This window comes from Euprymna scolopes, chromosome 21 (assembly GCF_053919585.1).
Source record: "Euprymna scolopes isolate OS-2025 chromosome 21, ASM5391958v1, whole genome shotgun sequence".
NCBI classification, from domain to species: domain Eukaryota; kingdom Metazoa; phylum Mollusca; class Cephalopoda; order Sepiida; family Sepiolidae; genus Euprymna; species Euprymna scolopes.
This window is the reverse complement of record NC_136502.1, coordinates 10035762-10048505: the sequence shown is the minus strand read 5'-3', so window position 1 is coordinate 10048505 and position 12744 is coordinate 10035762. Positions and strand designations below refer to the sequence as shown.

Genomic DNA, 12744 nt, shown 5'->3' with positions numbered 1-12744 from the left:
TTTTTTTACTAACCAACACCCTTACACACACCTCCACTTTTTTCTTTTTTTTGCCTAACCAACACCCTTACACACACCTCCACTTTTTTCTTTTTTTTGCCTAACCAACACCCTTACACACACCTCCACTTTTTTTTTTTTTTTTTTACGCAATTTTCCTTTCTTTTTTTTTTTGCCTAACCAACACCCTTACACACACCTCCACTTTTTTTTTACGCAATTTTCCTTTTTTTTTGCCTAACCAACACCCTTACACACACCTCCACTTTTTTTTTTTACGCAATTTTCCTTTTTTTTTTTTGCCTAACCAACACCCTTACACACACCTCCACTTTTTTTTTTTACGCAATTTTCCTTTTTTTTTTTGCCTAACCAACACCCTTACACACACCTCCACTTTTTTTTTTACGCAATTTTCCTTTTTTTTTTTTCCTAACCAACACCCTTACACACACCTCCACTTTTTCTTTTTTTTGCCTAACCAACACCCTTACACACACCTCCACTTTTTTTTTTTTTTTTACGCAATTTTCCTTTTTTTTTTTTTGCCTAACCAACACCCTTACACACACCTCCACTTTTTTTTTTTTACGCAATTTTCCTTTTTTTTTTTTTTTTGCCTAACCAACACCCTTACACACACCTCCACTTTTTTTTTTTACGCAATTTTCCTTTTTTTTTGCCTAACCAACACCCTTACACACACCTCCACTTTTTTTTTTTTTTACGCAATTTTCCTTTTTTTTTTTTTGCCTAACCAACACCCTTACACACACCTCCACTTTTTTTTTTTACGCAATTTTCCTTTTTTTTTTTGCCTAACCAACACCCTTACACACACCTCCACTTTTTTTTTTTTACGCAATTTTCCTTTTTTTTTTTTGCCTAACCAACACCCTTACACACACCTCCACTTTTTTTTTTTTTATGCAATTTTCCTTTTTTTTTTTTTTGCCTAACCAACACCCTTACACATACCTCCACTTTTTTTTTTTTTTTTACGCAATTTTCCTTTTTTTTTTGCCTAACCAACACCCTTACACACACCTCCACTTTTTTTTTTTTTTTACGCAATTTTCCTTTTTTTTTTCCTAACCAACACCCTTACACACACCTCCACTTTTTTTTTTTTACGCAATTTTCCTTTTTTTTTTTTGCCTAACCAACACCCTTACACACACCTCCACTTTTTTCTTTTTTTTGCCTAACCAACACCCTTACACACACCTCCACTTTTTTTTTTTTTTTTTACGCAATTTTCCTTTTTTTTTTGCCTAACCAACACCCTTACACACACCTCCACTTTTTTTTTTTTTACGCAATTTTCCTTTTTTTTTTTTTTTGCCTAACCAACACCCTTACACACACCTCCACTTTTTTTTTACGCAATTTTCCTTTTTTTTTGCCTAACCAACACCCTTACACACACCTCCACTTTTTTTTTTTACGCAATTTTCCTCTTTTTTTTTTGCCTAACCAACACCCTTACACACACCTCCACTTTTTTTTTTTTTTTTTACGCAATTTTCCTTTTTTTTTTTGCCTAACCAACACCCTTACACACACCTCCACTTTTTTCTTTTTTTTTTTTTTGCCTAATCAACACCCTTACAGTGTAAGGGTGTTGGTTAGGCAAAAAAAAAAAAAAAAGAGGTATGTTGAGCAAAAAAAAGAAAAAAAAATTGCAGTAGGCAGGCACACGAAGGCGGAAAAAAGTGGAGGTTGTTGTAAGGGCCTTACACACACCCACTTTTTTTCCGCCTTCGTGTGCCTGCCTACTACAATTTTTTTTTCTTTTTTTTGCTCAACATACCTACAAAATCCGTCAACGCCAGGCACCCAGGTTAGTACAATAATAAATACGAAATTTGCATCAATCAAGCTATCATATTTAAGCATGTTTTAGACACTACCGTTTGCGTTTGGTGTTTCTTCGGTGTTTACAGTCATCAGTGCGAGTGCGAGTGCGGCTAGACAAGCAAGTGCTCCAAGCCGGGATCGAAACTTAACCACTGACACATGCGTATCCCTCCCTCTCTCTCTCTCTCTCTCTCTCTCTCTCTCTCTCTCTCTTGTAAATCCAAAAGAAAATGTGTAAATCAGGTGAAAACACACATATATGTAGAAACGTGCAAAGTGATTATAATATGTTATTAATATAAAGAATAGAGGAAATGCTTATGTAAGGTAGATAACTCCTATTTTAATTTGAATAATATAATAATGGTTAATTCCCTTATAAGACCCTGCCCGATGTGCATTGTTGACTCCATGTCGCCAAAGTTAAATCTTCATTAGCTATGTCCGAAATAATGTAAGGGAGATAACTCACAATTTAACTAACAGTTCGCCTGCCTTTGCCTGGCCGTAAATTATGCTTTAAAATGATATTTTTATTTGTACAGATTTCGGATTAAGTATAGAGCCAATCTAATGTAGTGGCTGCCTGGTGTGACCCATTCATAAAACATGCTTAAATACGATGCAGATTTTGTATTTATTATTATTGAACCAATTTTCTATTGATTATTATATTGTACCCAATATGTAACAATGGCCGCCTATCATGGCCGAGTGTTAAAATATGCTTACATATATTTTAATTCATGCAGATTTCATATTCATTATTATAGAACTATAACTCTATTGATTATGATATTGTAGTAGTGATTGCAAGTTTAAAAAAAATGACTTAGGTGCCATCAGCTAGAATCAAAATCAAAGCACACAGCTCTCCAGCTTTATTCATTTCTATCTGAGCTAAGTCCACAAGCATATAAAATCTTAAAAAATAATGTTGTTAAAGATATAAATGTATATTTACATATGTTTAGTCGACTTATGCCTCCCAAGTTCCATTTTTTTTTCAATTTTGAACCCTTAGCAGTCATTTTTACTGGCTAAAAACTAAATCAAATTTGTTCCACGAGTCCAAATCAAGTTTCAAGTCTGTAGACCAAAATTTACCAGAGTCGTTTGATAGAGACCGTTCCACACACAGACAAGGTCACCTTTATATATATATGTATATATATATATAATACATATGCGCACATATATGTGTGTATGTGCATGTGCATGTGTCTATTATTATACTTAAGCTGAGTTAATAAACGTTTGTTTCCCCAAAACTTTTTTCCTTATATATTAGTGAGTCTTTTGTCCTTATAGTTTTTCAAATTTAACTGCTTTGCAAATTTATTTTTTCTTCATTCAAACAATCTTACAATGGATGATAGACTGTGTCACATTTTTTCGAGTTTACATATAATACATATATGCATATAATACATATATACATATAATACATACATACATATAATACATATATGCATATAATACATATATACATATAATACATATAATGCATATAATACATATAATACATATAATGCATACATACATATAATACATATGATTTCTTCTGCAAATGAAATATGAACGTTTCTGCACAGCTTACTCTTGGCCTTCGGGACAAGATCAAAGTGTAGTATCTGTTCCGGCAGATACTGCACTTAAGATAATTTGTACCAGTCAATGGAGGGGAAACCCTCTATACTGGGAACCGCCTGGGTAATACCTAGGAGGTCCACCCTCCCAGGCCTTGCCACCGGGCTTTCCGGTGGGGCAAGTTTATTGCTTGCTGTCTGAGGCGCCCCGACCGGGGAATGCCGACGGGGTTACTCAGGCAATTTTTAAAATTGCAGGAGTGCCCCTCCTTTAGGGGAGCCTGCGGGGTTCCCACTTTCCGGCCTTGTGCCACATAATGCTGATGTGGGCAGCATTTAAATAAAAACCCTCTATACTGGGACAATTATTATTTTTGGTAACCAGAGTGACCCCTTTTAGGGGAGCTGGTTTTTACCTCACATTAAAAACGGCCTTGTGCCTAATTTGCTCAGTGGGGGAGCAAATAAATACCATCTGTTCCGGCAGATGCTGCACTTAAGATAATTTGTACCAGTCAATGGAGGGGAAACCCTCTATACTGGGACAATTATTATTTTTGGTAACCAGAGTGCCCCCTTTTTGCCTACTTTTAGGGGAGCTGGTTTTTACCTCACATTAAAAACGGCCTTGTGCCTAATTTGCTCAGTGGGGGAGCAAATAAATACCATCTGTTCCGGCAGATGCTGCAAGCTATGACTAGCTAGGACTAGCTATGACTAGCAAAGACCAGATGTGGGGGCAACCCCACATGCCTGACCTTTAACCAGCTCCCATTTCCCACCTCTCGGGAGCTGGTCCCCTTTTTCCCTTCCCCCTCCCTTCACTCCTCACAATAAAAATCGGCCTTGTGCCTAATTTGCTCGGTGGGGGAGCAAATAAATACCATCTGTTCTTCAGACGCTGCACTTCTATTTCTTGTTCTCTTTCGGTGGAGGAGAAATCCTTCACGACTGAGACAATTTTTATTTTTGTACCTTTTCTCCACGTTAAAAAACGACCCTGGTGTCTAACTCTGTCCCGTGGGGAGGCATAGTAAATAGGTACTATATATATATATATATATATATATATATATATATATATATATATATATGAACAAATGATTAATAAAATATGTTAAAAGACATCTTGAAAAAGAGTTAAAAACATATTTAATTTTAAAAAAGGAAGCACAAGATATTATAAGCTCTATTTCCTTTTCGGTTTTATTGAGCTTTTTATATCTGGCTGAGTTTATTTTACTTGTAAATATTAACTCTTTAATATTTATAATATATTTTAAGTTTACCATTTTGATTACCTTAGTAAACTCATTGTAACTTTTATTTTTATATATATATATATATATATATATATATATATATATATATATATATATATATATATATATATATATATGTGTGTGTGTGTGTGTGTATATATATATATATATTAATACTACTATACATAGTATGTGTTTATATTAGTGGCCTGGCAAGGCGACAGAGGAGACAACCAAGCAAAAAACTGCAAAACAAAATTCATCTCAAAGCAGCAAAACTGAAGCTGGCTTGCTAGGACAGTATATATATAAATGTATGCTAATTTGGGCATATATTTTTTGGTTTGAAAATATAGGTTCTTTTTAACCAATTGTCATAAAATTTTAACCATAGAATAGTATTATAATTTTCAAAATCGTGCAAATTTTCATGTAGTTTCAGCCAATAGAACCAAAGATATGAGTATTTCAATATTCAATTTGGCAACGAGTATAGATACATCCATATATAGATATACCACTTTTTGGGACAATCTTATAAGTTCGAAATCTCGGCAACTACTGATCAGAATTTAACAAATGAAAGCTCGTTGGAAAGCTAATGACCTGACTTGTGTAGTCGCCTATATGACATTTTCCCTTAAGGTCGCACATTACTGTTTCAAAAAGTGGGGATCACTTTTCTATATTAATTTAATGTAAAATGACGTACACTTTATAGCCACATTGGCTATAAAGTGGATGTTCATTTTAGGTTAAATTAATATAGAAAAGTGATCCCCTACTTTATAATTTCTTCATATCTTGGAAACTACTTGTTTCCTCGGAATTTTACTGTTATTTTCATTTTCAGCAACCTCGAAAACCTTTAACAGTGGTAATTTAAAGGAGTTTTTGTTGGTGGAAAGATACTGCACCTTTACTAATATTTCAATCATAGTCATTTGTTTTTCTAGTTTTGCATATGAATTACAAAATATCTGATATTTCCTCAAAACCTCTGGCCTTGATGGAGGGGAGACAAAAACTTGCTGCTATGGTTTCAAATGATCTAAAATAACAGTAAGGAGAGACTTGATTCCAAATATTTCTCATATTTTATATCTTCCCTCTCTGGTTTTCATACATAAAGTAAATTTCACAGATTATAAGGCTTACTTAGTACTGAAGATATTCATAATTGTACCCTATTTTCGAAAGAGGAAAGATATAACATATGAGAAATATATGGAACCCCTTTGCTGTTATTTCAGATCATTTGAAACCATAGCAGCAAGTTTTTGTCTCCCCTCCATCAAGGCCAGAGGTTTTGGATATATATATATATATATATATATATATATATATATATATATATATATATATATATATATATATATATATAATAATTACTATAATTATTTTTGATACCTACAAAGACTAGTGTTTCGTCCTTTCAGGAATCATCAGTGTAGGGAGTTACGATTACAGCTGATCGGGAGATTCGAGTCCGACCATGAAGCCATATCTGATTCCATTAGCAAGGAACAAACTACATATGCACATCGTTTCATTTTGCTTAAGTCGAAATTCTCCGGAATTAAAGGACCTTTTCCTAGGGTGCTAACACTTGACTTTTATTTTTATAATATGCTCGTTTATTTTTTACTTAATTTATTATATACTAAATGTATCTGGCCTTGATCAGTATCAAACATAAAATTAAATTCCTTAACAAAATAAAAAAAAAAAAGAAAAAAAAAGAAGCTGGCACATGGTCATGCAAGTATCATATTTTTTCTAAACAGTTCACTTCTTGTAAGTAAATAAATATGCAAACTGAGATTGAAACCGAAACCTAAAGACAGCAAGTCAAGTCCGATAACCATTAGACCAGCTTGATACGCTCTTTAAAAATGTTTTTGAACCTACTTATTCTAAAGATAATGTGACCGATTCGCACATGTGCAGTCATGAAATATTTAGCAAACAGATAAGAGTCCAATGACTCCCACGTATCAATTTTTCAATTTTTGACCCCCTTAGTAGCCCCTTTTCCGGATAAAAACCAAGTCAAACGTATTCCACATGTCTAAATACTCTATATACCAAATTTCAAGTCTGTAGCTAAAAAATTCGTTGAGTATGTAGGTTGAGAAGCGTCCTCACACACACATTCTCACTTTTATAGATATATAGATTTATAAACAAAAGCCCCTACCCCCACCCCACTATATGTAGGAGAATGAACTGCTAAGACCCACTGAGATTATTTAATACAACAACATTAATTTTATCTTCTAAAAGATTTTATTGAAAAATATAATTAAGTGAACAGGATACTGCAGTACAGAATTACTGTATAAAATATTCTTTTATGTTTCTTTGTGTATCAGCTGCTATGGAATGATGTCACCAAAATCTTAGCCAATCACAAACCAAGATATGCTATAGCTGGGTTCTTGCTAGTTCTTATCAACCAATCACATAGCCGGATATGCTTTGACTGGATTCTTGTTATTTTTGTTTTCAACCAATCAAATACCAGAACAGTATTTTTTTTTTTTGTTCATTTTTTTTTTTTTCTAATATGTCTTTTTAGGACTCACCAAAAGTGTCACTTTCAACAATCAATATATTTTTTAATAGATGATTTTGATCATTAATCGCTTAACATGGAAATAAGGATATAATATTAAAAGTAAATAGTGAACAAAGAAAAGAGATTAAACCAATAAACAAAATAAAAGATCACAATTATAAAATAAAAGAAAACATGATAAGGATCTAGATGTTTAATTAGTTTACTGGAGAAAAGCACGAGAAGGGACTTAATTAAGACTTTCAAAGTAATTAATGGAATCTATAAATAAAAGATGGTTTTGCATATTTTTTTTTTTTTTTATTAAATCTTTCACTGAAAATTTATTGACTAGAAAAATTTCCAAATGTAAACCCATTGCATAATTAGATTTGCTTTAATAGAGTAATAGAGTTCTGAAATAAATTACTTAATTGAGGGTCAATGCATTTTGATTGTAAAATAAAATATTAAATGAAGGTAAAGATTGATTTTCTTTTTTGTATTAATGGGTAACTGCTTATTAATGGGTAACTGCTTATCGAAGTCTGAAGAACCAAATGTCATGCAAGAATAAGAATTAATGTTTTTTTTTCAGGTTGATGGTGACACGAACATCTTGAAGATTGAAGATGATGATTGAATGTGGGTAAAATTTGATTATTTAAGAGGACGGTTTAACAAGAATTTTTAACATTAGACTTGAAAGTGACTTTGATGAAGCCAGCTGAGAAGCAGTCTAGTGATATTGTGTTTCACAATCGAGTAGTTGTTGGAAAGAAACTATGCTCATGGAAGTTATGTTTAGCATTAGGTACACATAGGAAGAATGTCTTAGTTCCTTGAAATCTAGAAAAAAAAAAGTCATGATGTTTGGCTTGTTTTACGATGTATGGACTATTTAATATCGGATAAAATTTTCAAATAGGATTCTATAGGTAGAATAATTAGTTTATATTCATAGAATACAGTGCTCATATTATCTGGATTTTTTGGACTACTGTTTTCATCTTGAGTGTCATTTTCACAACGTTTGGGTCAATGTAAACTTTGACCTTCTTCAAGTGAATCTTGTTGAACTCAAGAATGTTTCTGTCAAACTCAGGAACTTGGACAAAATTTTAAACAGAACCCCTTTATTTACTTCATCGAGGTAGCATGTTCTTGTTCCGTCAGCCATGACAGGATAGAGGTCTTAAGTAAAGAGGAGGGGGCAGTTATGTTTTTTTTTGTACATGCAGTATTGCATTCACCACTGCTGCTATATACAAATCTCTTCGTTCTAAAACTCACACAGCCCTCCTAAAGAAGTTTTCTTTGAAATGCGAAAAGCAACACTGCTGCCAACTTTGAACTGCACATGGAATTATATCATATCTTTTGGCCCACACATTAAAAAGATTATCAGTAAAATTGAAAAAATATAAAGTTTGAATGAAACAGAAGCCCTCTGTTGTCTTTAACAACGTTTGTGTGTGTGTGTGTGTGTGTGTGTGTGTGTGTGTGTGTGTATATATATATGTATATATATATATGGGGAAGTTAAAAGAATAAGTTCTAATCTTTAAGAGGAGACTTTTTGTGATAAAAGCTATATTCCTCCTCTATCGCATAAATCACTGTAGTTCTCCCATTTCTCCCCTCCCCCAACAGTTTCAAGATATTACCATTCTTCTCTCATACACAACTGTTTTGCTCCTAATGTAGCTATTGCTAGACGTCGTATCTCTATTATGTTACCTAGCATCTTCTCTCCCCTTTTGATGAGAAGCATTAGTCTTGGAAATACCATGCATAAAGTGTTCTCACTTACCCTACACCTCTAATTAATGCATCATCCTTATTGAATAAATGAATAAATATATTATATATATATATATATGTATATATATATATATATATATATATATATATCGTCATTGTCTTTCTTTATTGATTTCTATATGAGCGCCGAAACAAGTTGTTGAGCTTTGCATTATCCCGATATGTCTCCTCTTAAAGAATTGGTCTTATTCTTTTAACTCTCCCATATATATTAATGAAAACAAAGGGATGTAGTGTTTACCTCATATACACAATGGTAAACTTCAAACTAATATAAATAATAGTATTAATATATAGAAAATTTAATCCCAACCGAATTTTAAAAAGCTCAATACGCAATAGAGAGTAGAGCTTATTATAATTTCTTTCTCTTATATATTATATGCGTGTGTGTGTATGCGTGTGTGTGTGTGTGTGTGTGTGTGTGTGTGTGTGTACGAGTATGGTCTGGAGAATGCAAAAACTGCCAGTAACCATATTTTGCTGATTATATATATATATATATATATATATATATATATATATATATATATATATATATATATATATATATATATAAATTAGAAGTACATAAGCTCTATCATGAATACTGAACTCTTTCTTTAATACAGCTTCATACAACGATAATCATTAAATTATCGTTTTCTTATTTTCTTTATGTTTTATATATATATATATATATATATATATATATATATACATATATATATATATATATATATATATTTAGATATATGTACCGATGTTTTATGTTTAATTATATATTTTCTGTCTCTTTACAGATAAAACGTGGTGATTTCACCCCACATCTTTTCTTCTGGATGGATTTTACATGTATTCCTTGTAAAAAAAGACATGACAACAAACGTATTACTACAGGTGTTTGTACTAGTGTCTGTCTTTCAGAGATGTCAGTGTATAGATCTTACATATCACGTGGAGGAAGGGAAGAGCCCTGGTACCTATATAGGTAACATTGCTGAAGACACAAATGTCATGATGAGTGTTCCCAAAGATGATCGGAAGCAGATAGCCTTCAATCTCCTGAGACAAAGTGGAGTGGGCAGTTCACAGCTGTTCCATGTCTCAAAAAAGACCGGAAAGCTCTACACAACGCAAACCCTAGATGCTGAGTTTATGTGCCAGCGTCACAAAGAATGTTACAAAATGGTGGACGTTTCCATCCGTAAAGGAACATCGTCCATGAAGATCCTTGAGATCAAAGTGATTATACAAGACGTCAACGATCACCGACCGGACTTCGCCGACAAACAAGTCAACATACAGTTTTCTGAGGGCGACTTTATGGGCACTAAAATCTCAATCCCTCACGCCATGGATAGGGATGTAAGTATTGTCAATTCCCAGATTACATATCAGTTGAAGAAAAAGACTAATGAACCGTTTACGCTTTCGGTGTCCAAAAGCGTTTATGGTACGTCAAAACTTGGAATTACTTTAGAAGAGCGGCTAGATAGGGAAGTCCAAGATTCTTACATGATCCAAGTGATTGCCAAAGACGGAGGTACCTCACCAAAACAAAGTGTCCTGGATGTTCATATATCTGTAACAGATATTAACGACAATTTCCCTGTATTCTCTAAAAATATCTACAATATCTCAATCAAAAATGAATGCAGTGATATCAACCCTGTGGTTACAGTGTCGGCAACAGACTCGGACGCAGATGAGAACAGCAAAATCACATTCCATTTCAGCTCCGAATCGTTCGACCTTGCTGACACACACCTGAAGCTAAACGAGATTACTGGTGATATATTCTTGCAGAAAAAGTTCCCGTTAGGAAAGAAATCATCGTACAAATTGTTTATTGAGGCTACAGATGCAGGCACCCCCCCTTTGAGTTCAGTCGCAATGGTTCAAGTTAACTTGATCAACCAGCAGAACAACGCCCCAACAATTGACATGAACTTTGTCTCTCCCTCTACACAAAACACAGTCTCTATTTCGGAAGACATCACAGTGGGCAGCTTCATTGCCTACGTCAAAGTAATTGATCACGATGTCGGACAGAATGGAGAAATCAGTTGCTATCTCTACCACGAGAAGTTCCAATTGCAAAATCTTGGCCCAAAGAAATACCAAGTGATAGTTAAGAATCCATTGGACCGAGAGACAGAGGACCATCATGACATTACCATCAGCTGTCAGGACAAGGGCTTCCCACTCCTGCATAGCGAGAGCAAGTTCTACATCCAAGTGATGGATGTTAATGATGTTCAACCTCAATTTCCTAAAGAGACATACAAATTTCGGATCTACGAGAATCAGAGCCCAAAGCTCCATGTTGGCTTCATCAATGCAACTGACCCTGATCTGGGGCCTGGTGGCAAACTCACTTATTCTTTGCTAACAAACGAGAAACAGTTCTTACCATTCCACATCACAGACAGTGGACAGATCTCAACAGTGATGTCACTGGATCATGAGTTTCAGTTCATTTATAAATTCCAGGTGTTTGTGAAAGACAATGGAACGCCGTCCCTGAACAATACGGTGAATGTTATCGTGGAGATCAGAGATAAGAACGACAACGCCCCCTATTTCACATTCCCCAGCGTTAACCCGTTCACTCTCGACTTTCACTACTACCCGCACCACACCAACAACATTACAGTGCTGCGGGCCTCCGACAGTGATAATCAAGAGAACGCATTTCTGAGATATGAGATATTAGAAGGGAACAAGAACCGCTTGTTCGCGATCAACGCCTACACAGGTCTGCTAACATTCACACGTTTGGTTACCCAATACGATGCAGGCACGTACGATCTGCAGTTTGTTGTCAAGGACAGTGGCACCCCAGTTTTATCTGCTATCACCACACTCATTTTGAAATTGACTGTGAGTAACAAGACGTATGAGATGCTCAACGCCATCCACATACGGACACACAATAAAATACACTTAGATTTTATGATTGCCATTGTCCTGGTAGCAATTTCTGCATCTGTGATTATTACAGCATCAGTGTCGATATGCATCCTCCGTTGCAACAGCCAAAGAAACGTCCCACACAGCTGCGTGGACAATGCTTCGGCCAGCTGCGAGCAAACACACGTGAAGAGTTCCGCCTACTTGGTGAGCTCTTTGCGAAATGTTCCAATGACAAGGTCAGATCTGGATCGGACGCGAATAACTTCCCTTACTCTATCCAGAGGAGCGTCACATCCGGGCATAACGATCCAAACAGCACCCGAAGTTGTTTATCAGGCAAGTGTTTTGTTTTGTTTTCTTTTCTTTTTATTTTTCGTGTCTGAGATTAAACTGAATAATTACACGCACATACCACAATTGAATGTATTTAGCATTTCAGCTTAATCTAGAAGTTATGTCTGAAAACCACCATAACAATAATCTCAAATATAACATATTATCAGGGGTACCCAGCATTGCCTGGTCATAAAATATGCTTAAATAATTTCATTTATGCAGATTTCATATTTATTATTATAGAGTTACATCTATATTGATTATTTCATATTATATTGTACCTAATATATAGCCATGATTAAAAAAAAAAAAAAACTTCTTGGGTGCCATCAGCTAGAATCGAAACTGGAACCAAAATTTATAGCACTCCAGCCTGAAACGTTACTGAATCAGTATGGATTGGTTGGGTGGTTGT

The 12744-nt window shown here is 34.5% G+C and overlaps 1 protein-coding gene across 4 annotated transcripts in view; it reads left to right on the top strand.

Annotated features, from left to right (window-relative positions):
• LOC145241987 (protocadherin beta-2-like) overlaps positions 1-12744 on the top strand; it is a 124160-nt gene that overhangs the window by 90756 nt on the left and 20660 nt on the right. For 3 of the 4 annotated variants that reach the window (XM_080104862.1, XM_080104865.1, XM_080104864.1), the window contains exon 2: positions 9878-12329. In XM_080104862.1, coding sequence (XP_079960988.1) covers positions 9951-12329 — 2379 coding nt within the window. In that variant the 5' untranslated portion in view covers positions 9878-9950. Of the gene's footprint in view, positions 1-7869; positions 7917-9877; positions 12330-12744 lie in introns of all 4 variants that reach the window. The other variant, XM_080104863.1, reaches the window with a different exon arrangement.